We start from the raw sequence: 25,051 nt of genomic DNA, 5'->3' as shown, positions 1-25,051 counted from the left end.
TAATGTACTTGTATGCATGGACTGGAGCCAAATGAGGGTCACTGTTACATGAGGGTCACTGTTATCAGGTTACCTGGACATTGGGTTTATTATCACATGTAATACTCTTCTTATTGGAATGGTTTTAGAAAATAAGGACCTCTTTTTTTTTTATATTTTTTTTTAAATATTTTTATTTTTATTTATTTATTTGACAGACAGAGATCACAAGCAGGCAGAGAGGCAGGCGGGGGGGGGGGGGAAGCAGACTCCCTGCTGAGCAGAGAGCCCGATGCGGGGCTCGATCCCAGGACCCCGAGATCATGACCTGAGCCGAAGGCAGAGGCTTAAACCACTGAGCCACCCAGGCGCCCCAGGACCTCTTTTTCTTTGTAAATCGTCTTTATGAAGGTGTAGTTTTTTTTTTAAAAAAACGGAGATTCTTTTTTAAATTTTTAAAAATTTTTCATTTTTAAAGATCTTATTTATTTGAGAGAAAGAGAGAGGGCGTGCACATAGTAGCGGGGCAGAGGGAGAGGGAGAACCAGGCTCCCTTGCTGAGCAAGGAGCCCAATGGCCCAATGTGGGTCTTGATCCCAGGACCCTGGGATCATGAGCTGAACTAAAGGCAGATGCTTAACTAACTGAGCCAACCAGGCACCCCTATGAAGATACAATTTATATACAATAAAATACACCTGTTTGAAGTATGAAGATGGTGACTGTCTCTTTAATATTTATATTGAGATATAACTTACATGCCGTGCAATTCACATGTACGGTGTACAGTGATTTTTAGTTAAAGTCATAGAGTTGTGCAGCCATTGCCACCGTCAGTTACAGTACATTTTCATCACTCTCCCACTGCCACCATCACAAACCTCTTTTTTCTTGTCCCCTTATTCCCTGCCCGTTATTTTATTTTCTGACATATGTGTAAGATTTGCTTATTCTGGACATTTCATATACATGGAATCATATAATATGTGGCCTCTTATGACTGGCTTTTCTTTGGCACAGTGTTTCAAGGTTTACCTGTGTTGTAGCATGTATTGATAATTCTTTTTACTACCAAAGAATATTCCGTTGTACAGACATACCGTATTTTATTAATCCATTTATCAGTTGGTAGATATTTAGCTTGTTTATTTCCATTTTTTGGCTAATAAGATTAATGCTGGTATGAATATTTGTGTACAAATTTTTTTTTTTAAGATTTTATTTATTTATTTGACGGAGATCACAAGTAGGCAGAGAGGCAGGCACAGAGAGAGGAGGAAGCAGGCTCCCTGCTGAGCAGAGAGCCCGATGCGGGGCCTGATCCCAGGACCCTGGGACCATGACCGAGCCGAAGGCAGAGGCTTTAACCCACTGAGCCACCCAGGCACCCCTTGTGTACAAATTTTTGTGTAATTGCTATGTTTTCATTTTTCTTGGGTATGTGCCTAGGCGTGGGGTTACTGGGTCATATGGTAGCTCTATTTTTAACTTTTTGAGGAACTGCCGAATTTTTCCTAAGTGGCTGCACCGTTTTATGGTCCCACTAACAATGTATAGAGGTTCTAATTGCTCCACATTATTGACAAACTTTTTACCAGTCATCTTTTTTATTATAGCCATTCTAGTGGATATGATGTAGTATTTCACTGCATTTTCAGTTTGCATTTCCCCAATGATTAGTGATGTGTGGAGCATCTTTCCATGCATTTGCACTGGCCATTTGTGTTTCTTCTTTTGAGAAATGTCTATTGGATCCTTTGCCCATTTTTAAATTGTCTTATTATCATTTAATTATAAGAATTCTTTATATATTCTAGAGACAAATCACTTATCAGATATGAATTGCATATATTTTCTTTCATTTTGTGAGTTGTCTCACTGTCTTGATAGTGTCCTTCAAAGTAAAATTTTTTTATTTTTTTAAATTTATTTACTTATTTTAAAGGGAGAGAGAGAGTGCACACATGTGAACAGGGAAATGGGCAAAAAGAGAGGGATAGAATCTCGAGCAGACTCCCCGCTGACCACAGAGCCTGATATGGGGCTCCGTAGACCCCGAGATCATGACCTGAGCCAAAATCAAGAGTTGAATGCTTAACCGATTGAGCCATCCAGGTGCCTCTCCCAATTTTTTTTTTTTTAAAAGATTTTATTTGTCAGAGAGAGAGAGAGTGCGCACAAGCAGGCAGAGTGGCAGGCAGAGGCAGAGAGAGAAGCGGTCTCCCCACCAAGCAAGGAGCCCGATGTGGGACTCGATCCCATGACCTAGGATCATGACCTGAGCCGAAGGCAGCAGCTTAACCCACTGAGCCACTCAGGTGTCCCCCAAAATTTTTTTGAAAGATTTTATTTTTAAGTACCCTCTACACCCAGCGTAGGGCTCAAACTCACAATCCCAAGATCAACAGTCAGGGCTCCACTGACTGAGCCAGCAAGGTGCCCCTGAATCATAAAAATTTTTTTTTTAAAGATTTTATTTTATTTATTTGACAGTGAGAGAGAGAGATCACAAGTAGGCAGAGAGGCAGGCAGAGAGAGAGGAGGAAGCAGGCTCCCTGCGGGGCAGAGAGCCCGATGCGGGGCTCGATCCCAGGACCCTGAGATCATGACCTGAGCCGAAGGCAGCGGCTTAATCCACTGAGCCACCCAGGCGCCCCAAAATTTTTAATTTTAATGTGCAATGTATCTGTCTTTTGTTGCTTGTGTTTTTGATACCATGTCTGAGAAACCATTGCCTAATTCAGGGTAACAGTTTTACAGCTTTATTTTCTTCCATGAGTTTTATAGTTTTAACTTTTACGTTCTTTAAGATTTTATTTATTTAGAGAGAGAGTGTGTGCGTGCGAGCAGGGGGAGTAGCAGGGGAAGAGAGAGAATCTCAAGCAGATAGCGCTGAGCATGGAACCCGCTGTAGGACTCCATCCCACAAACCTAAGATCATGACCTGAGCCAAAATCAGCAGTTGGACACTTAACTGACTGAGCCACTCAGGTGCCACAGGTCTTACATGCTTTTTAATTTTGGTATATGATGTGAAGTAGGAGTCCCAAATTCGTTTTTTTTTTGTTTTTTTTTTTTTTGCATGTGGATATCCAGTTGTCCTAGCATCATTTGTTGAAAAGACTTTTTTCTCCATTGAATTGTCCTGGCCCCCTTCTGGAAACCAACTAAACATAAATGTGATGGTCTCTCAGTTTTACTTCACATTTCTTTCTAACCCTTATTTCTGTCTTTATGTCAGCACCACATTGTCTTTATTATTGCAGTTTTTAAGTATTGAAATCAGAAAGTGTGACTTCTCTGTTTTTCTTTTTCAAGGTTGTCTTAGCTGTTCTTACTCCTTTCGTTTTCATATGAATTTTAGGATCATGTCAAATTATTGGGAAGAAGTCAGCTGGAATTTTGATGGGGATTGTGTTGAATCTGTAGGTCAGTTTGGGGAGTATTGGCATCCAAATATTTTTAAGTCTTTGACCCAATAAAATGTTACGCCATTTATTTTATTTTATTTTTTTTTTGAATTTTAATCCTTTGTTCTTTTTTTTTTAATATTTATTTTTTCAGCTTAACAGTATTCATTGTTTTTGCACAACACCCAGTGCTCCATGCAAAACGTGCCCTCCCTATTACCCACCACCTGTTCCCCCAACCCCTGACCCCTGACCCTTCAAAACCCTCAGGTTGTTTTTCAGAGTCCATAGTCTCTTATGGTTCGCCCGCCATTTATTTTAAAGACAAGAGTGATACTTTTGTCTTTAAAATTCAGTTATAGTAAAAGAGTTTTTCTAAACTACAGTTTTAGTCGCTCCTGATACCTACTTGCTCTTTATTTCAGCTGAAGGTGGAAATGGGATCCTTGATCACTTTTTGCATTTTGATTGATTGGCCTTTGTCTGCAATCCCTTTGACTCTTGGGATATGGAGCATTTAAATACTTAGGGGTTGAGTAAATAAGTGCAGTTTTGTAAGATACGGAATTTTAGAGAGTCTTAGAAATGTATATTTGATTGGTGCTCTAAGGGAACTTATTCATGAGTCTGCTTGGAAGGGTTTCCTATGTTTGCTATTAGGCTTTTCTGAGAGAACCACCATAATGCGATGTCTCTGGGTAATAGAGGCTGATGTTGCAAAGAGACCTTTGAACATAGCAGTGTGTAGTAAGTAAGTAGACCTAAAGATGTACTGATGGTCTTTAATATTGGAGGCAAAACAGCTAGTTAGGAGACAGATGTACAGTGGACTAAGCAGGAGATATTAAAAGCCTTAAATAAGACAAGGGACTTGACAAGAAGAATGAGTGAAAGGATGAAAGAAAAAGTAACTTTGCTGTTAGTGAGTCCATGCATTCATTGTAGGGCAAATGTGAAAATAATTGATGGTATGAACATTCTTGGTTTCTTGATGAGACATTTTTAGTTGAGAAAAGTTTGAGGAAACCCTTTGTAGTTGTAATCTCTGAGCTGATGGGCTTCCCTACAGTCCCATCCCCTCATCACAGTGAGGAAGGGAGGTCCCTGAGAACATAATTATTTGGATCCTTATTAATCACCTCAGTGGCGCTATATAGGTCTTTAAGTCACCATTGCAATGTCCTGAATAGGGTGTAAGGTTTGCTCACATTTTTTAGGGAAGGAATCTGGAAAGTTTTTAGGTTAAATGTAGTTCATTTGGTTGTGGAATTAAAAGTTACCTATGCAGTTTGTCCGCTTTTCTTTTCTGCACTGTTATGCAATCTTGTCTTTGTCAGTTTTTCTGAAATGTATGAGGAATTTAAAAATCCTGTAGTTGTTAGACCTTGGTAAAATTGACAGATGGTAGCTAAATGACTTAAATGTTCCAGTTTTTTAAGTCTGAACACTGTGATACGTGGAGTTAATTACAGTTTTTACTTATCAAGTAATCTAATCATCAGCAGTTTTCAAGGAGACCATGTGTACTTTGACATAGATACTCTTGTAGAGATGCACAGGGAAATCGGGACGTTCTGAATTACACAGTCAGTTTATAAATTTGACACAAGGCAGTTCTACATCTGAGCTATTTCTGTGGTAAACATATGACCATTTCTGCATGTTCATAGCAAATGGTTCTGTTTAAAAGACGCTTGTGAAGTTACATGGGAATAAGGGCTTGTCTCCTCTAAAGGGATAAGTGAATTTTGGAGACACAGCCAAGTGTATGTACAAATCCCAAGTCAAATGTGTTGAAGACTTAGCAGCTTACATAATTTGTTCTGTAGTTGTACTTTATTAGGTTTGAGTTCATTTAGCATAGGATTTTTTCTGGCCCTTATTGGTTCATGTTACAGGAGTTTCTTTTTCTTTTCTCTTTTTTTCCCCTAAAGATTTATTTATTTATTTGAGAGGGAGTGAGGGCACATGTGTGCGAGTTAGGGGAGGGGCAGAGGGAGAGAATCTCAAGCAGACTCCCCACTGAGCATGGAGCCAGACACGGGACTCGTCCCCAGGACCCATGAGACCATGACCTCAACCGAAACCAAGAGTCGGATGCTCAACTGACTGAACCACGAGGCGTCCTTTCCTTTGCAGGAGGTTTTTTTTTTTTATTTATTTTATTTTTTTATTTTTTATTTATTTGACAGAGAGAAATCACAACCAGGCAGAGAGGCAGGCAGAGAGAGAGAGAGGAGGAAGCAGGCTCCCCCAGAGCAGAGAGTCCGATGCGGGGCTCGATCCCAGGACCCTGGGATCATGACGTGAGCTGAAGGCAGAGGCCTTAACCCACTGAGCCACCCAGGCGCCCCGTCCTTTGCAGGAGTTTAATTTGTCTACCCTCCCTGCCATTGAACTTGTGGTCCTCAGATTAAAGCCTTGTTTTGACCATGTTACACTTCTCTCTAAAGTCTGACATCAGAGGCTAGCTCTCTGCAGTCTAGCTCCTTGCTACCTTGCCAGCCTAACTTCCCTTCTCAACACAGCACTCTGGGCAGTTCTGGATCTCTTGTCATCCTCTGAATGCCTTTTCTTTTCTTCCCCTCCTGATCTTGACTCAGAGGATGCCCTGCAGCAAAAATATACTTTCTTCCCATCTGATCATCTTTTCAAAACCATTCCTGTCCTTCATTGCCCTGCTCATGAGTCATTGTGCTTTTCTTGATTACAGTAGTTGGAAGTGGTCCCTTTTTCCTTTATGCTTCTCTCTCTGTAATCTGGTATTCTCAGCTGGCACTTAACCATAGATTGCTTTGTGTTTAGTCATTTGTGTCTTTTGGTATCTCTCCATTTTGATTTTAAGCAGTATGAAACTAGTGGGGGGGTTTTGTGTGTGGGTTTTTTTTGTTTGTTTGTTTTTTTGTCTTGTTTACTTTTGTATCCCAACCAGAGCTAGAGGCAGACATGGAACTGGAGAAAGAACACCAAAGTCCAGACAGCATGTTTCTACTCCCAGCTCTGCCATTAGCTGGTTTTGTGACTTTGTGACTTTTTGTGATTAAGTCATTTGTTCTCTTTATATCTTGGGATCTTTACTTACATAAAATGAAGGGATTGACAAGGTGATATCTAGGTGCCTCAGTAGTCAGGACATTAACATTGTTCCTTGCACATAGTAGATGCTCAATAAATATTTAAAGAATAAATAATACAGCAACTCATCATTACTGTTGCTTGTATTCTGTTGCCTGTCAGATCTCTTTTGTCCTAAGTGAAAACACGTTAAGTGGTGAATGCTAGCTCCCAGGCACCGTCCTTTGTTGTTGGTCCTTGCAGTCAGATTCATTGACCCATTTTTGTCATATAATGTATTTTTCTCACCAGTTTGTCATTACTTTCTTTCTAGACTTAATAAACATACTGCATGTAGTTCCTTTAAAACTCTAGTTACTCAGTTGATCTTCACATATATAACAAAATCTTTGTCCCTTTTATCCTTAAAGCCTTATTTATAGAAGTTATGACTCATTTGTTCTGTATTATACAGATAGGTATAATGGGAACATACATAGTCAGATTCATGTGTATATGAGGTATGTTCATTGTATAGCATGGAATTTAGGTCTTTTTCCAGAAAATGGTTGTTGATTTTTTTTTCTTTCCCCTCCCAAGGGTGGTTAAAAAAGTGGCTCAGTACATGGCTGATGTATTGGAGGATAGTAAAGATAAAGTTCAAGAGAATCTGTTGGCCAATGGAGGTAAGCTAATATTTCAGGACTTGATACTGACTTACATAAGGTGAGCGAATGACTTAGCTACAAAAACAGGGAATAGTTGTTGAGTGTCTCTTTGACTATGCATTTTTTATTCTTTTCCTTTGAATGTGGAAGGGTTTGTGTTTTGTAGATTGTTGAAGTTTAGACACCTAGAAACAATTATCACCTGGTTTTAAAAGATTTAGTTTCATTTGGAGTAAGTTGGCAAAGAAAGAACATACTTTTGTCAAATTCTACTTATTGAGGAGACAGTTTGCAGTAGTTTCTTATCTTTGTGTCTCTTTCTCCTACATATGAGGCATATCATGGGTATATGCATTTTCTGTTTTTTAAGCCATCAGATTAGAAGGAGCATTAATGCACACATACACGTGTATATATAAAAATACAGAATTTTGAGTAAGAAGAGATCTAGTCAGATTACAAGGTAAAAATTTTGATTAATCCATGTTACTTAATATAGTTCCACGTTTTTAAAATCAGGACTCTCCAACAATGATGACATCTTTACTGATTTTCTCAAAGCAAATTTCAGCATTAAAAAGTTACTGCTGTGTTGGAAACTATAAACAGTCTGTTGCTTCTCAGTAATTAATTTATTTCCTTATTTCAGTTGACTTGGTTACTTATATAACAAGGTTTCAGTGGGACATGGCTAAGTATCCAATCAAGCAGTCCCTGAAAAATATTTCTGAAATAATTGCCAAGGTAAGAATAAAAAATGACACAGGTAGGACACATTGATTTATAATGGCTTTATTTATGTTGTAAGTATTTAGCTGGGAAATACTCTTTAGGCTTTGACAAAGCAGCTAAATGATACATGATTGATGCAAATGGGAGCTACCCTTAGTACAACTTTACCAAAAAAGAAAGATGTTAAAATATAACACTTTTGCTGTGTACATTATCCAAGTTGTGGTGTTACTTATTCAAGTGGTTAACTTAAATATTGTATTCAACAGTGTTTAAGTAAGAAAGTAAACTTCAAAATTCTATGTTTATTATTTATACAAATTTAAGGGTAATTGAGATTGTATAGAACAGGAAATTGGAATCAAAGATTTAGTAGTCATTCAGGTAGATGACAATGATTACTTTAGCATGGTTATGTATAGTCTGAATTAGACATTAAACTTTATGGGTTCTCTGACACCTTTTGACATTCAGTATATCAGTCCTCTACCCACCCCCCCAAAATGCATGTATTCGTATACACATGATTTTATGTACAGTTTCAGGGCGTGCACAGATCTGTGAAGCTCATCCATGAACTCACCAAGTTAAGAGTTCCTTTTATATTGTAGTCCTTGAACTTGAGAGAAAACGTAAAAGTCTTACCTGAAACTATAAACAGGGCAAATAGTGCCCTTTTAATTGTCAACATTGTTATAATCTGGGTGAAAACTATGGTTTGAATCACTTGGACAGACTTTTTTCCTGGCTCCCAATGACTATTTGAACAGTATGCTGTATAGTTAAATATATAAATGAGTAGACTATTAAGGATTTTAAAACTGAAGTCACCATTGTAATTTAATGAAAATGAGTAGTTTGATTATATAATATGGTGCTCTTAGTATAACTGGGCCGTACTTTCTTTTGATCCTTATTAAGGATCTAATCATCATTATCTGATACAAGTATATATGAGGAAAGAGGCTCACAGAGGTGAATTGACTTACCCCGGTGCCACACAGCTAATAATAGTAGAGCTGAGTTGAAACTAGTTCTTCAGATGTTAAATCTGCAATTTGTACTTTCTTCCTAAATTGTTAGTAGTTTTAGAGGTGGCCTCTTTTTTTGAAAAATCAGCTTCTGTAACATTTAGAAATCTATTCATCCACAATTTTAATTTAATTGCAGAAATAGTTTTGTTTTGTTTTTAGTATTTTATTTATTTGACAGAGAGAAATTACAACTAGGCAGAGAGGCAGGCAGAGAGAGAGGAGGAAGCAGGCTCCCTGCGGAGCAGAGGGCCCGATGCGGGGCTTGATCCCAGAACTCTGGGATCATGACCTGAGTCGAAGGCAGAGGCTTTAACCCACTGAGCCACCCAGGTGCCCCATATTTGCAGAAATAGTTTGTGTAAGAATACTGGTGTTGTGAACAACAAGACTGTGGTTTATTATTTTTGGGAAATTCATCCTTCAGCCTTGTGAAGTTAAAGCCTTTTGATCAATAATCTCTGTACCCAGTGGCCTAGGTTGCATTTACGTGTTTTAAGAGGTAATGTCATAACAGTAATTAAAGTGTATGTGGACTAAAACTTTATCTTTGGTAGAAAAGATTCATATGGAAATTATCAGGGTTATTAAAAATGAAGTAGGTTATTTTTTAAAATGACCTTTTAAAGTTGTGCTTTTAAAATAATAGTTCTTACATCAGCAACCAGTGATGGTGTTTTTTAAAGTAAATGTTGAGATATGGCTGCTTTGTGTTAGTATAGGCAGATTTAGAAAAATTTTGCCTATTTTTCTTTTTCAATTTTAAAGGGAGTGACTCAAATTGACAATGACCTGAAATCTAGAGCATCCGCATATAATAACTTGAAAGGAAATCTTCAGAATTTGGAACGGAAGAATGCGTAAGCATATCAAGTATATGTTAATATTAAGAATTGGGGAAGCACTTTAGCATGCACTGAATGAGCATGGGGTTTAGTGAATTCCAGTTTATGTTGTTTCTGTAATCAAAGTGGTGTTTGTTTACTTGTGGAGAAAAGTTTATTAACTCAGGCTAGTCAAAACAGATGCGAGGCTGATTTATTGTACTTGTTTAGTTTATCCCTTTATGCATTTGAGTTTTTACTGAAAAACTGTCTGAAATTGTTTTAAATTAAATCATAGTTTAATTGTATAACAATTACCTGCTGCTTAAAAGAATTCTACCGAAGAATCCTTTTACAGTGTAATTTATGTGCTTTTCTGTTCCGCAGGTTTAGCTTTTTTACCTGTTAGGTTTTAAAAACTAGAACATGTTTTCATGATCTCATTGTACTTTGACTACTGCAAATGTAGCTTTAAGCATTTAACTATTCAAGTTACGTGTTCATATTCCAGAGGGAAAATTGGTTGGATACCATCAGTGGTACAAACAGGGCAAGTCATTTTCATTATGAAACGTACTGGGAGACCAAATGAAGACTGATTTGAAAGAGTTGATTATTGGGTCAACTAACCAAAATTGCCTAGTATCAGATGATACCCAGGGAGAGGGAGGAAAATCAGAGGTTGTCTTTAGATGATATAATTTTGTAATTATCGTGAAATAGACTTTAATTGACATATGACGAATAACACTTGCCCAGTCGAGGTATTATATATGTAATCAAGAGAAGAGCTGAGTTATAATAATTAAAGCAAACACAAAGGGAGATACTAGATGCAAATTTTGATAAATGTTGACATTTCTTTAATAGTGGGGGTGGGAAATAGTTAAACTTTGACTTCTTACAAAGTAAAGACATTAATAAGAATCCATTTCACAAGATGTATATATAGTATATATATGTGAATGTAATTAGCCTGCTGTTTCTTTACTTGTGTTATGGAGGCATTATCAGCCTGATTATTTTTTTCTTATTCCTCAGAGGAAGTTTGCTAACTAGAAGTTTAGCGGAAATTGTGAAGAAGGATGACTTCGTTCTTGATTCAGAGTATCTCGTCACGTTACTGGTTGTAGTTCCCAAGTATGTCCTTTAATTACAAAAGTTTTTTACTTGTTAAAATATAAGAAAAATGTTAGTATCTGATACTGTAATTTGAAGTGTCCCCTAGAACCCAGTTGTAAAGGGACTATTATTGCATTGTCTTTCATTCTGTGAACCAACATGTATTCCTATGGCACACGTAGTAGAATTGAGTTCATAATCTGGTAATGGAGACATCAGTTACAAATTGCGATTCTAATCCAATTTAGCAGGTTAGTAGAGTGGGCTTATTTAAAAATTAAATAATGCTAAATTATTGGATTTAAAAAAAAAATACAGATTTTAGATTTTTCAAAGTAGGAAGCTCTTTGTATTTGTTTTCTGAAAAATCTTCATGATTGGTTAGGATGAATTAAACCCTTTAAGAAGCAAAGGATGCATTAGGCCAGGGGTTAGCAAATTTATTTTTTAAAGGGCCATATAGCTAGTGTTTTACATTTTGCAAGCCCAAGGGTCTCTTAACAGTTATTCAACTCTGCCATGTCAACTCTGTGGTTGTAGCTGAAAGCAGCCGTATGCAGTACCTACAGAATGGATGTGGCTGTATTTCCGGAAAACTGTCTTTACGAAAACACGCATAGGCTCTGGGCATGGTTTGCTAGGTTAGAGAACCCTTTGAAATCTTCAGATTAGGTCTTCTGTGTTAGTGTTTGATCATAGTTAATCTTGGTAAAATGAAACCTTTGGACACTCGTAGGAAGGATTAGAACTCTGTGCACACTGCACGTGTGTGTATGAGAGAGAAACACTGTTAATGGTTTCATTTCTGACTTGGACTAAAGTCTTGCTGTCAGGAAATCTTTGGAGGATCCGAACTGAGGTGAGAGATTTGGGGATTCTTCATAGTATCATTGCACAAATTCATCATTTGCTTTGCTCTGCATCTTTTATCTGGTTAGGAAACTGGGAATATTGGGAAAAAACACCTGCATTGAATTTACTGTGTCTGCAATATTATCTGACATCTGCTTTTCTTCCTTTACTGCAGAATACTAGAGCACTGATTATTTATAATAAGCTTCTGTATATCTTTGTCTTTATATTGTGTAGGAAAATAACATTGCTTGGGTGAAAGATTTGCCGCAGTCTTTATTGAAAGTTTGTGTTTAAGATCAGAAATTTTTAGTTTTCTGTACATTGTAATTGAAACATAGGACCTAGGATACCTTACATGTTGAATTATTCACTCTGTGACCTACAAATACTGAAGTTCATTAAATTGCAAATGTAACTGTTTTTCTGCACACACCCAAAACCATTGGTCTCTACAGAGGGTTGTTGCACAATGTTCTGTACAGCATGGTTTGCTGTCACTTAATTTACTCAATCCTTCCTGGTACACTGTGCTTTTAGTAAATACAGTTTAATCCAGCCAGTGAATAGACATGATAGAGATTTCAATGTGGCCTTTAAATTAATTTATTTTTAATAAGGTAATGCACATTAACTCTGAAGTTTGAAAGTCATTTAAAATCTGTGCTTTGCTTACTTCCTTTCCAAACTTAGTTCTAGGATGTGCCTCTTTTGCAATAGTTACTGGATGTAAGAGTGGTGAACTGTATTTCCTGCTTCACCACTCATTGTATTTGAAATTCATTTTCAGTAGAAAACTCAAAAAAATGTTTTTTTTGTTTTTGGTTACATAGATTTGAGGTATACTTAGTTGAATTTCCTGTTTGTCCCATATTTTTTTCTCTTTCTGGATGTGGCAGAGATTGTTTTTTCTTATCCACTACTTACTGTATCTTTTCTGCAGGTTAAACCACAATGACTGGATTAAGCAGTATGAAACACTAGCTGAAATGGTAGTTCCAAGGTCTAGCAAGTAAGTAGTTGTCTTTGTAAAAACTGTTTCTTTCCTAGAATTCCTTTTTATTTTATTATTATTATTTTTTTTAATATTTTTTATTTATTTGACAGAAATCACAACTAGGCAGAGAGGCAGGCAGAGAGAGAGGAGGAAGCAGGCTCCCTGCGGAGCAGAGAGCCCGATGTGGGGCTCGATCCCAGGACCCTGGGATCATGACCTGAGCTGAAGGCAGAGGCTTTAAGCCACTGAGCCACCCAGGCGCCCTAAAATTCCTTTTTATAATTGGGATGTTGGTTTAGGAAATAGCTTTATCTTTTCTTTGTAAATTTGCAGTTTCAGGATCATCTTTTTCATCTTATAAAGTTAACTTTAGTTATCACAGTTACAGACCTCTGGAAGGGACCTTGTACAGTCTGATCTGTACTGTCTCATGTTTATAGATGGAGAAGTTTGAGGCCACAGCAGTGAAGGGGTTTGCCCAGAGTCACACATCTCATTAATGGCAGGGCTAGAATTAGAACCCAGGTCACTGGTGTGGTACTTTTTCTGCCATGCTGTGCCACCTTCTGAAAATTCTTTGTTCAATATTTATTGTATATCTACTCCGTGTCTATAATTCTTCATTTCTCTTGCAAAGGAAGTATACCAAAATGGCTGCTAGCGTATCATGTTGATCTCACTTTCCAGGGAGTGTGGATTCTACCTAATCTTATTTTGCATTAAAAAAAACTTATACTAAGTGTTTAAATTTATGGCTTGATATACATTGTCTAATTTGATATTTACAATTCTGTGAAGAGGTGGGGCAGTTATTCTTGTGGATAAAGAAGTAAAAATACAGAAGGATTCAATAGTTGCCCAAGGCATTTGACTGCATTGGCTGTGCCAGTGTCCAATGACAAAGTTAGGACTAAAAGTCAGGTTTTTTAATGTTGGGTCTTGTACTGTGAGACGTTCTTTGAGAAAATATTAAATACAGTGTATATGCAGCCCCCCCAGGGTTCTTCTGTATGGCTGTGCCTCAAGAGGTGGCAACATGTGGGGAGAAAAAGGTATAGCAGATAGTAAAGAGGTGGTGTTAGTAAGGTTAGGCCCATGCAATATTTTCTTTTCCAGTTTCATTGTGTCATATGGGAGGTAGCTTAGTATAATGGAAAGAGTGCTGGATCCAGGGATTTGAGTTCTGTTGCTGGTTCTGCTACCAACTTGCTGTGTGACTTGGGGTAAGTCTTTTATCTTCTCTGGGCCTCATTTTTCTTTGTCTGTAAAATGCACATAGCACCTTCCCAGTACACATTATGAGACTATTTTAAGACTTGATAAGTTATGCAGAATATAAGGTAATATGATTATTGTAGTTTCACAAATACTGATTTTTTTTTTGAGAACTAAACCACAAACCTCTGCCCATCATGAGCCCCCCCCCCAATTTTGGGGAACACCTTCAGTTCACACCAGCTGAAGACTAAGGGAAAGCCTTAATCTTCATATTAGTTTCCCACTGAAGCTGTTTATCTTGACAGATGACAACTTCTTACACCTTTGTACTCTGCAGAACATTAACGCCATAGAGGTTAACTTTATAACTGAGAGGCGGGGAGGGAGGAGACCCAAGGACCCAGTGTATACAGAATGTCCTCACAGCTTGTACATATGCCAGACCCAAGGTCCAAGGGAGTGGTGTGTAGATAAGTTTCAGATTTACTCTGAAAGAAGGACTTTAAAAATATTACTTCAGAGATTTGCATCTCTGGAACATTACTCTAGTAGCTTAAAGGAAAGAAATCCCAACGAGTAAAAGTTCAGTATAGACAACACCTGTCTTCTAAATGAAGAATAAGTGCTCCCTGACCACCCGTCTGTGAGAACCTCTGTTTCGCTTGCGTCTCCATTCGAAAGACACTTGGAACCACCGACATGGAAGTTTAGCGGTTTAAATTTAGTCCAGGAGCACAGCAGCAGCTCCCCTAGCACTGTGACAGGCTGGTTCCCTCATGTGGGCCAGACAGGCTGGGGTGGGTTAATTTGGAATTTTGTCCACTGTTCAGGAAGTATTTCTAAGACTTGATGCTGGATTTTTAGCTTATCATAATAACTAACAATTTTGAGTTGCTTCTGTATGCTAGTAATTGTTCAAAGTGCTTCATTTTTAAGTCACTTGTAAGTAGTAATACTTGTTGCTTTTTGGCCCTGGAGTCCTTACTCTTGGGAGCAGTGAAGATGAAAGTGGAATTGTGAAGTAGAATAATGGATTGAAAAATACGGTCTTCAAATCTGAAGGAGATAATTTCACTTAAAAAATGCTTAGAATCCAGCTATTTGTAAAATATTCTACTTAAGTCTTCAAATCATGGGACACTTTTGAACTCCCAGCATTGTTGTATGGAGAAGCACAGGGCTGTGTCAGTGCTGTGCGCAGCTATGGCCAACGAAGTGGAGGCTGGGCTGCAGTTCTGCTTCTTGTCGGAAAAACTGTTCAGAGACAGGTGTTTTTTACTGTACTCAGGATTACCATTTTCCTTTCTGTCTGCTTTTCCTTGTGAAGGTAGTCTGACCAGGTCCGATCACTAGTTAACTTTGGCCTTTTCTGTGTTATTTATTGGAAACAGTACCACAGACGCATTGGTACTCCCCAGAGGTTTCTGGTGAGGGAGCTAGAGGAACCCAGCTACAAAAGCCTAGGAAAACCCATACTTGCCATTGTGCAGAGGAAAGTTTTCCCTGTGTTTCAGAGCAGGGATTGCAAAGATAACTTTTATGAAGAAAGGCAGGAGAGATGCCTTGGCAGTGACATAGAAAGAGTAATTAAGGGACAGAGAAGATGGCAGTTCTAAGTTTTAGGACCAAGCTAAGAAGTCTGAAGCAGCGGGCAGAGTGCTGAGCTCCAGAAGCATGGCTACCTACATGGGTGACTGAAAATGCCGTGAAATGTCTGGAAGATATGGCCGTTTCCTTCAGGCATGGTTATACCTGCGTGAGGATGGTGCTCCTACTGTGAAACAGCAGAACTGAAGGAAGCGGTTCATTTTTGGGTCATTTATTTGAACCTAGTAGGACTGGTGCAGCCTGGGTTAAGTTAAACTAAGCTCCCTTCCAAGCACAGTCCAAGATGAAAAGATGGCACTCTCTTAATTCTTTCCTCTCCTTCTGGCTTTCATTTTGTTTCTGTGCCTTGATTTCATAATGTCACTTAAGGTCATGCTGGTTTTGGCTTGATTTGAAATGCCTCCAGCTTCTGGCTTCTCATCTCCCCAATCCCTGCAGCTCACAAGTCATCACCTCATCACCTCCACTTGAGTTTTTTGTTGTCATTGTTTATTTATTTGTTATTTTTTTAAAAGATTTGATTTATTTATTTGTCAGCGAGAGAGAGAGCACAAGCAGGGGAAACAGCAGGCAGAGGGAGAAGCAGGCTTCCCGCTGAGCAAGGAGCCCGATATGTGGGACTCAGTCCCAGGACCCAGGGATCATGACCTGAGACCTCTTTCCATCTTTACTACTGTTCCAGAACCTGCTCTTTGACCTTGTCCACAGCTCTAGTCCCTATCCCTTTGCTCTGACATTGTTGATTTCCTCCAGCCATGCTTCCTCTCTCGCTGAGCCTGGACTCTTGAGTGGTCACTTTAGCTGTTGTCTTGCCTGCACCATCGTCTCTGCCCCTGTGACCTCCTGCACATTCCCTCCCTGAATTAATCTGTAATGCAGCCTGCGGGCTTCTATGCCTGAATTGCCCGAGTGAGCTCGAGAGAATGGTAGCCGAGTATTGGCAAGTCTAGACGTGGACTCTTCTGTCTTAGTGGGACAGCCTGTTCTTCTGTCAGCACCTCTTCAGCCACACCCGGGGCTCTGGCCGCTGCCTGCAGCTTTGGGACTCTGAAGTCTCCATTCGGAGCCTGGCTAACCCCATAGTTTCAGACCCCCACACCTGGGTTCCTCCTGGGCACTGTACATGTCTGCGCCACAGGTAACTATGAATAGGACATTATCCCCCCGAATCTCAGCCTCGGTCGCCCCTTCCCTTGTAGTGTGTGGCAGCAACATGTCCCTAGTTACCAAACCAGACCGTGGTAGTCAGTCATTTTGGACTTGTACCTCTCCCTCCCCACCTGCCCTCCCACGACCCAGTCTAACAGCTGTGTTATTTCTACCTTCAGTAGCATTTGGTTGACTCATACAAAATTGATGTTTTGTAGGTCAAAAATGGTCAGATACCAACAACCTCTTATGGTTCAACTGACTTTAACTCCCCCCACCCGCCTCTAGCTACAGCTGCTGCTTCTCCATCTCCTGCCTGGACTGTCGGAATTGCCATTAGCTGGTCTCCTCTATCTCCGCTCTTCTCTTCCCTCTCATCAGTCTCCTGCATTGCTGCCATTTTCACTTTCGTGGTGTCCCAGTCTGTTACTGGCACACAAGCGTGCGCATCCGCCCATCCCTGTACTCTGGTCAGCTGTGGCTATTTCTGCCAGAGCCACAAATGCGCCGCGTTCTTCCACATCCGTGTGCATTTGCATGTGGGACACTACTGGCATGTTTTCTCCTTTGCCTGTCTTTCACACTTCCGGTTGGCATCACTGCTTTTGTGAAACTCTTTGATCTCTCCTGAGATGGTATCAGTTACCTTTTTGCCCTAATATGTCACATATATCTTCTGTTGTAACATTTGCAGTTCTGTATTGTATTACTTATTTCTGTTTCCTGGATTAGACCCACGCTTTGACGTCCATGAACCAAGTTGTCTTAGCTTTATTCCCAATACGTAACAAGAGCCGGTCCCATTTATAGAGGCTCAGTACATGTTAAATGATTGAAAGTCCATTATACCAAGGACTCATGGTTTGTTTTTTATAATGTTTTAAGGAATATCTTTTCTAGGAAGGAAAAGCAAATGGTTTCATTTATTTTTTCTTAATAAGGTAGCACAGCAGGATTTAGTCCTAAGACTGAATTTTTAATCTTGGCTTCTTCACCATAAGGATTTTGAATAAGCCAAACAACTTTGCTGTGACCCAGGTCTCTACATGATAGACACGCTCCTCATTGTCACAGAGCTGTGTCAGACATCAAATGCTTTTCAAATGGTCTTTAAAACGGCAAAGTACTGTGTGAATTTAGAAGATAACTGTGGTAGTGGCGGAGTATTGCTAGGGATCTGCACTCACCTGTCCGATTGGATTTGGATTTGTTGGATCACAGTGTGCATTTTACAGAGGTAAGCCTGGGAGACCTGAAGATCATTAAAGATTTGTTACTGAGTTCTGTCTGCTTGGTAGCTGCCTTGCCTTGGATTTGATAGGCACCGGGAGCAAGAACTCAGGGTAACAGTTTTGAGAGAGCACCTTTTATTTATTTATTAAATTTTAAGTTGTGTGTGTGTGTTTTTTTTAAAGATTTTAATTTGAGAGTGAGTGAGAGAGAGCACTAGCAGGGGAGCAGCAGGCAGAGGCAGAGGCAGAGGGAGAAGCAGACTCCCTACTGAGCAGGGAGCCTGACGCCTGACTCGATTCCAGGATCCCAGGGTCATGACATGAGCTGAAAGCAGACGCTTAACTAACTTGAGCCACCCACGCGCCCTAATTCTTAAGTTTTTAAAATAATTTATGTTTAAATACTCTCCACACCCAGTGTGCGGCTTGAACTCAAGATCCAGAGTCACACACTCTAGCTTTATTGACAGAGTCAGCCAGAGAGGACACCTTTTTTTTTTTTTTTTTTAAAGAGAGGGAAAGGGGAAGTGGCAGAGGAAAAGAGAGAAGGGACCCAGAGACTCTTAAGCAGGCTCCACTCCCAGCTCAGAGTCCAGTAGGGGGCTTGTTTTCGGCAATTCTGAGATTGTGACCTGAGCCAAAATCAGGAGTTGGACACCTAACTGAGCCAAACAGGTGCCCCAAGAGGGCACCTCTTTGAAAAGGAAATTTTAATGTTCCAGATCCAGAGTAGCTGAGTTTCTCTCTGAGTCAGCGATGATAGTGGTCAGTCCTCCCAGAGGCATCTGCCGGTCCTGCTGCTGGAGAGATTACCAAGCCAGGTGGCCTCAGTTTTTACAGCCATTCTGCCATTAAGTATTGTCATTGCCTCCTGAATTTACCTGAATTGACTGCTAACTAGGCAGTTCTTAGTCTTCTTGGAAAAACTAAACTTGCTTTTTTTTTTTTTCTCCCTCATATTTAGTAAAGTACCTTTGAATTCCACAAGCACTCAGGTTTGTAAAATATTATTTTGGGGGATTTCAGACGTACCACATTGTAAATAAAAACTAAACAAACAAAAACCCTAATATTTGGAAAATAGAAGGGAAAAGAGACCCCTCCATACAAAATTAAGCGATGCTTCTGCCCCAACCTCATCACTGTTGAACAGTTCAGTGTATGGCTTTGTCGGCCCTGCCTGTGGGATTCTATGCATGAGTAGCTGTAGGTAACTTTGAGAGCCAAGCGAGAGTCCTCGTATGCACGAACAGTACGGTTTGCCTTTCCAAACGGCTTTTCCCCCAGAGGAATTTATATGACAGTTAAAATTTCCCTACAGTTATGTCTGGGAAGGTCTTTCCAGTGATGTCCATGAGACCCATGACTGGATAGAAGTTCTCACCTTGCTGGGATTCTTCTAGAGCCTAGGAGGAAGCCCTGAGGTGCAGAAAAGTGTTTTGTCAAAGGATATTTAGACCATTGCCTTTGTCTGTTTTTGAGTTAGGATATTGGGGGCAGCGGGGAAGGAACGATCCGAGATAGGAGGTGTTGGCAGTGCAGAGAGGGTGAGCCATGCCTTCGTGGGCTGGCCAGGGCTGGGCTGGAGAGTGGTAAAGAGAATTTGGTTTCCAGAAGAGAAGAAGGTGCTTATTAGCGAGGAAGCAGGGAGCCTCTGGAATAAAGTAGTTACTGATTTTGCCTCAGCCGGCCTGGCACTGATAGATGGGAAAGCATGGTTTTTAGAGTTTGGACATTTTACTTGATTAAATGTTGGATTTCGTTGGGTTAGGAAGAGGTAGATGGCATAGGGCTGTTAAGGCATTGTAAAGTAACACATCGTATACAGGGGGCGCCCGCAGTGTCCAAGGCAGTCCAGGTGGTTGGCCTGGAGGTGGTTTGGGAAGGGCTGCCACACCCTACCGTTCTTCCTCCTCCTCCTGTTTGTGAATTCTGCTCTCGGGTGAAAGAGAGCAATCAGTATAAAGCTTTAAATGGACTTTTTTGGGTTTTTTCCCCATAGTGTTCTCTCCGAGGACCAAGACAGTTATCTCTGTAATGTCACCTTGTTCAGGAAGGCGGTTGATGACTTCAGACACAAAGCCAGGGAGAACAAGTAAGATTATATTATTTTTTGTTTTTTAATTTGTTGGATCTCCTATATACACAGTGTGGACAATTTTGTTTCTCCCCCACTCCAAATTCAGATTCATCGTTCGTGACTTCCAGTATAATGAAGAGGAGATGAAAGCAGATAAAGAAGAAATGAACAGGCTTTCTACCGACAAGAAAAAGCAGTTTGTATGTGTTCTTAATATTTAGTATTATCAGTGTTAAGCAGAAGAAAAGACAGTATTGCTTTTTCCTTTTTATTTAAAAGAGAAAACTGATTTTACTTTAAGACATTTGATTTTAGTTACTTTTCCTGTTAACCAAAATGAATTTTCTCTAAGCAAACTTAGATCTTGAAAATCCATGCCTTAAAGTTAATTACTCCATTCAAATCTGTATCAAGAATTAATTTTAAATGCAATGTAGTGAGGTATTATTTTAACTAAGTAATAATAGTTCTTTCAGGAAGAATTTTCATTTTCTTGAGGCAAATTTTTTTAATGCTGCAATATTATACTGAAGCAATTTCTTTTTAAATCACTGGAGAGTTCGTATGTTTGAGGCAAAATTGGGAAGCGGGGTGGAAAAGTGACAAGGGCTTCCTTGTCATCTTTGAGTTCTGGATTACTGTGAAGACTAGAAGCTTGCATGAAACGGGTGATGAGTGAAAATTTATTTCTCTTGTAATGCAAGAGAACAGCAAATCCCGTTTAAAATTATCCCTAAGTACTTATAAACCATAACATCTCCTTTGGGAGAAAACTAATCCTAACCAAGTAATGCCCAGTAAAACCAACTTGTTAAGAAGGTCCAAGAACAGATACTTTAACCAAAGATTTTCACATTGTCTTGTGCTTTTTGCTTAAATTAATTGGTTGGTACGTCAAATGAACCTAATGATGTTCTCTAAGTAATTCAGCTGAACTGATCATATATATCTGTTATGTACTGAAAGGCAGTATTAAGTTATTTTAAAATCTGTTTAAAAGAGTGTTTTTATTTAGTACTAGAAATCATACCGAATATTTTAGGTTCATAGAGAAGTTATCCTACGTAATAGAATCATTAAAAATTCAGAATGTGAAGAGGTTTAAGGGATCTAGATCAACACGCCTGATATTATATCAAAAAAATTAAGATCTAGAGATATGTATTAAATGACTTAATACGTTACTGTTTATCCTGTTCCTGAGAAGTTGTTTATAAGTTGAATTCTATTTTAAATGTCTGACATGCATTACATACTATGTTTTTTATATTTTGGTTTTCAAATCTAGGGCATATCTATATTGTATATCAGTTTAAACTGCTTTCATTAAAATATATGCTTTTTTCTGTGTAGTGAAATAGGTTCCATGAATTTTGGTGTCTACTGAGGTTCTAGCATAGTGGCTAACCTTTTAATCTTATTTAAGATGAAGTGTCCAAGATAATGAGAGAAATGAAACATTTTTAAAGTAAATTACTATGCGATTTAATTCTCCTATAAATTCTTACTGGATAGTCACTCCTTTAAAAATATTTGATTGATTTATTTCTAATTGCCATTTTCAAGACCAAATTTGTGGTGATTTTTTTTTTTTCCTTTTTATAGGGACCACTTGTACGGTGGCTGAAAGTAAATTTCAGTGAGGCGTTTATTGCGTGGATTCATGTGAAAGCATTGAGGGTTTTTGTTGAGTCTGTTTTAAGGTAAAGAAAGTTGATCAAGAAACTTGGCAATGAAGGGTTTATGGATCCCTTTACATGAGGCCTCTTTGTTACAACATTACAGTCCAGTAATAGGAAATTGAAGCAGAGAAACCAGAGGGACAACCATGAGAGAGAGATTGTCAGTATCCTACCTTCATATTAGTCTTGTCCTTGATGCCAGGTTTGGAAAAAGCGATCCATACAGCTGTACTCCCTGGTTCGTTGCTGGTGTAAAGTTAAAAGTAGATTCAAGTATTTAGCTAATACTTGTTTGAAAGAAGATCTTTCACATACTTTACATGTAGTTTGGTACACAGTGTACTGACGATTTATATGAAATCGCTGTTTCATATTAACCTAAAATAGTTTATTATTTTGAGATACTTAAAAATCTCAATCATCTTGTGATCCTCTGTACATTTTGCTCATATTAAAAGTAGTTCAAAGTACTTATCTGTAGCTGTGCTTGCTATTTGTAAATTTCATTGACTTTTCAAGATGTAATTGTATTGTTTCCTTATCATGAAGGTGTCTCCTAAGCGTACGTATTATTGCCGAGGGTATTCATAGATTAAAAATTGAAGAGTAATTAAAAGTAAATCCTAATAGGCAGTGGGCTCTCATTTTAAGGTAAGATTTCTAGAGGATAGTGAGGACCAGAGAAGATCAGAGTTTCTTTGTATGTTAGTTGAACTTGTCCTTAAAATGAGGTACCCTCTCTTTATTAACTGATTAAAGAAGACTATGAGAGTATTTGCTTTGAAAAGAAAATCTCTTCATATGTTTACTTGTGTTACATATTGAACATTTGCTTCCTGAAAAGGTATGGCTTGCCAGTGAACTTCCAAGCAATGCTCCTTCAGCCCAATAAGAAAACAGTGAAGAAACTAAGAGAAGTATTACACGAACTGTACAAACATCTAGACAGCAGTGCAGCGGCCATTATTGATGTAAGCACTAATTTAGGTGCCTGGGAGGAGTAGGAACGGAATGAATTTCAGAAAAAATTATTGGAAGGAGATAAATGGAAAAGGGATAGTAAATATTATTTATTTAATCTATTTTTTTTAATTACATTGAGGTCCTCAGTTAATTTGTTAGATAAACACAGCAGGTAAGTTACATTGTTTACCCTGTTTTGTAACAGAGCAGTGTTTTTGCTTCTTCTACACTGGTCATTGTCTTGCTATAGATCAGATGTTTATAGCTGCAGAAGTAAAGAAGCAAGCTGTGATACTATCCTACTTGTTTACCAAAGTTAATAAATTGCAGAGAAGAAGATAATAAATAGTTAATTCAGTTGTATTTAGGACAAGTAGCAAAGTCAGTATAGGAGTTATTTTAAAGGGCGCTACCATTTTTCTAGACTGGTATGTTTATATCTTATCTCAAATAGTCGGTGTAAGCAAAGTGTGTGTTCAAACAGTATAAGCAAACTCTTGCTGATGTTTAAAACTGTAGTGGGTTTTTATTTCAAATAATCTTGATTTTTTTCCTTTTTAGGATGGTGGTACCTTACATTTGCATTAGTTAGAACCCATGAAACAACAGTTTTTCTTGATAGAAGAAAATGCAGTAAATTACTTTCTGCATTTTCATTTAATTGTCAAGAAAATACATGAGGTTCACTATCTGATACACAATTTCCTATCAGTATATTCTTTTTTCATTTAAGATTTTATTTATTTGGGGGGGAGGAGAGCATGAGTGGAGGAGACAGGCAGAGGAAAGGAGACTTCCCACTGATCAGGGAGCCAACTCGGGACTCAATGTAAGGACCCCAAGATCACAACCAAGCCAAAGGCAGACACCCAGTCGACTGAGTCACCCAGGCACCCCTCCCACCAGTATATCCTTAAAACATTCATAAATAGTAAGTGATACCATTAAAATCGTACTTGGTTTTCTTCTGCTCAACATTTTAAGAAGCCACGTGCCCTGTAGACTGAAGACCCCACGCCTGAGATTTAAAAAGTAGTTTTATACATTACGCATAAAAAAGGGTCATGGTTAAACACATACAGGGTTTGGAGTCCGTGAGGGCTTAAATCTGGCTTTACTACCCACTGTGTTCCCTCACTGGCAAAATAGAAGTAATAATGCCTAACTTGGATTAAATTAGCATAAACATCTACACCTAGCGCCAGCGTAGGTGTTCAATAAGAAGGTAAATGGTAATACTTAATTTCTTCTTTTTGATTTCTGTGAGTACTCATCTAGATAACTTCCCTGTTTTTCTGTAGGCTCCTATGGATATTCCAGGCTTAAACCTGAGTCAACAGGAATACTACCCCTATGTGTACTACAAGATTGATTGCAACTTGCTGGAATTCAAGTAAAAATGAGCTCCTTCCCAGACAATCCTGTCCTTGTGTTGGTGTAATCTAACAGAACTAGGCTGCAGTATGACAGTACTTTTAACTCCCTATTGTCCTTTGCTTGCTCCTGACCACTTTTCCTAGTGAGTTCTTCATAGTGGTCCATCTCTCAATATTTTCTTTTTAAATGTCTTACTTCTTTTTATTGATCAGGTCTGTAAATGTGTACTAAAAAAAAAAAATCAGAGTTTATTTATAAACAGAATAGTTTATTTAAAGAGAAGGTCTTTCTTCATTGATATTGTGGTATGCATTAATTCCATTTGTTACTGTTGTGCACAAAAGCCTTGTTTACAAGGGAATGGTAAATGTTTGTACCATTTTGTTCACTGTATTTAGTAGACATAACTGTTTAATAGTTACTGAATCATGATGTAACAAAATGTGACGATATTCAGGTATGTGCTTTCTGAATGTTTCAAATTCCAATCTGTGAGCACTGTTGACACCCACAGGAGAGAATAAAATTACCTGTGCAAAGGTGTATTGTGGCGTGTGTAACTTCGCAAGATAACAGTCTGGGTTGAGCGGTAATAAAGGAGAGCAGAGCGCACTTGTTGGGCCGCTTCCAGACTTCTGTTCTGTACTGGGGACCGACTGTTCGTGTCTGCCTCGCGTAGGATGTCAGTGTGCCAGTTTTGGGTCACAGCACAAATGTAAAGATTATTTTTCAATACATGATGGATATTTACATCTGGACACTAGATTTTGAGATCCCTTGAATAATTAGGAAGTAGGGCCGACTTCGAATAAAATGTAGTGAAACCGTGCGGCTTCAGTCATTTGTTCTGTGTAAGTCCTGATTTTACATGTTTCCTTCCTAGGATTTTTTAACTAGACAAGCCTTCGTTTGGACCTATATGTCATTTATGACGTCGTCTGAAAGGAGGCATTGTTTGCTATAAAGATCTCTGAACTGGACGACTGAAGGAGCTTTTCCAGGAGGTTTTGTGACCGTGATCCCCTTCCTATGCACTCCCAGGCCTGTGGATGGGAGAAGGGAGTTTCTGTTTT

General features: G+C 38.8%; 1 protein-coding gene across 2 annotated transcripts in view; it reads left to right on the top strand.

Moving 5' to 3' along the window:
- The window catches only part of ATP6V1C1 (ATPase H+ transporting V1 subunit C1), a 42,346-nt gene extending 17,531 nt beyond the window's left edge, over positions 1-24,815 (top strand). For both annotated transcript variants that reach the window (XM_046015799.1, XM_046015806.1), the window contains 10 exons: positions 7,044-7,129; positions 7,761-7,855; positions 9,643-9,734; positions 10,740-10,838; positions 12,616-12,684; positions 19,879-19,971; positions 20,063-20,156; positions 21,562-21,659; positions 22,483-22,609; positions 23,903-24,815. In XM_046015799.1, the coding sequence (XP_045871755.1) occupies positions 7,044-7,129; positions 7,761-7,855; positions 9,643-9,734; positions 10,740-10,838; positions 12,616-12,684; positions 19,879-19,971; positions 20,063-20,156; positions 21,562-21,659; positions 22,483-22,609; positions 23,903-23,998 (949 nt within the window). In that variant the 3' untranslated portion in view covers positions 23,999-24,815. The remainder of the gene's footprint in view (positions 1-7,043; positions 7,130-7,760; positions 7,856-9,642; positions 9,735-10,739; positions 10,839-12,615; positions 12,685-19,878; positions 19,972-20,062; positions 20,157-21,561; positions 21,660-22,482; positions 22,610-23,902) is intronic.
- Positions 24,816-25,051: the final 236 nt, after the last annotated feature.

Source organism: Meles meles, chromosome 1 (genome assembly GCF_922984935.1).
Source record: "Meles meles chromosome 1, mMelMel3.1 paternal haplotype, whole genome shotgun sequence".
NCBI classification, from domain to species: Eukaryota; Metazoa; Chordata; class Mammalia; order Carnivora; family Mustelidae; genus Meles; species Meles meles.
The sequence above is the reverse complement of the archived record's forward strand: the minus strand, read 5'-3'. Positions and strand labels throughout refer to the sequence as shown.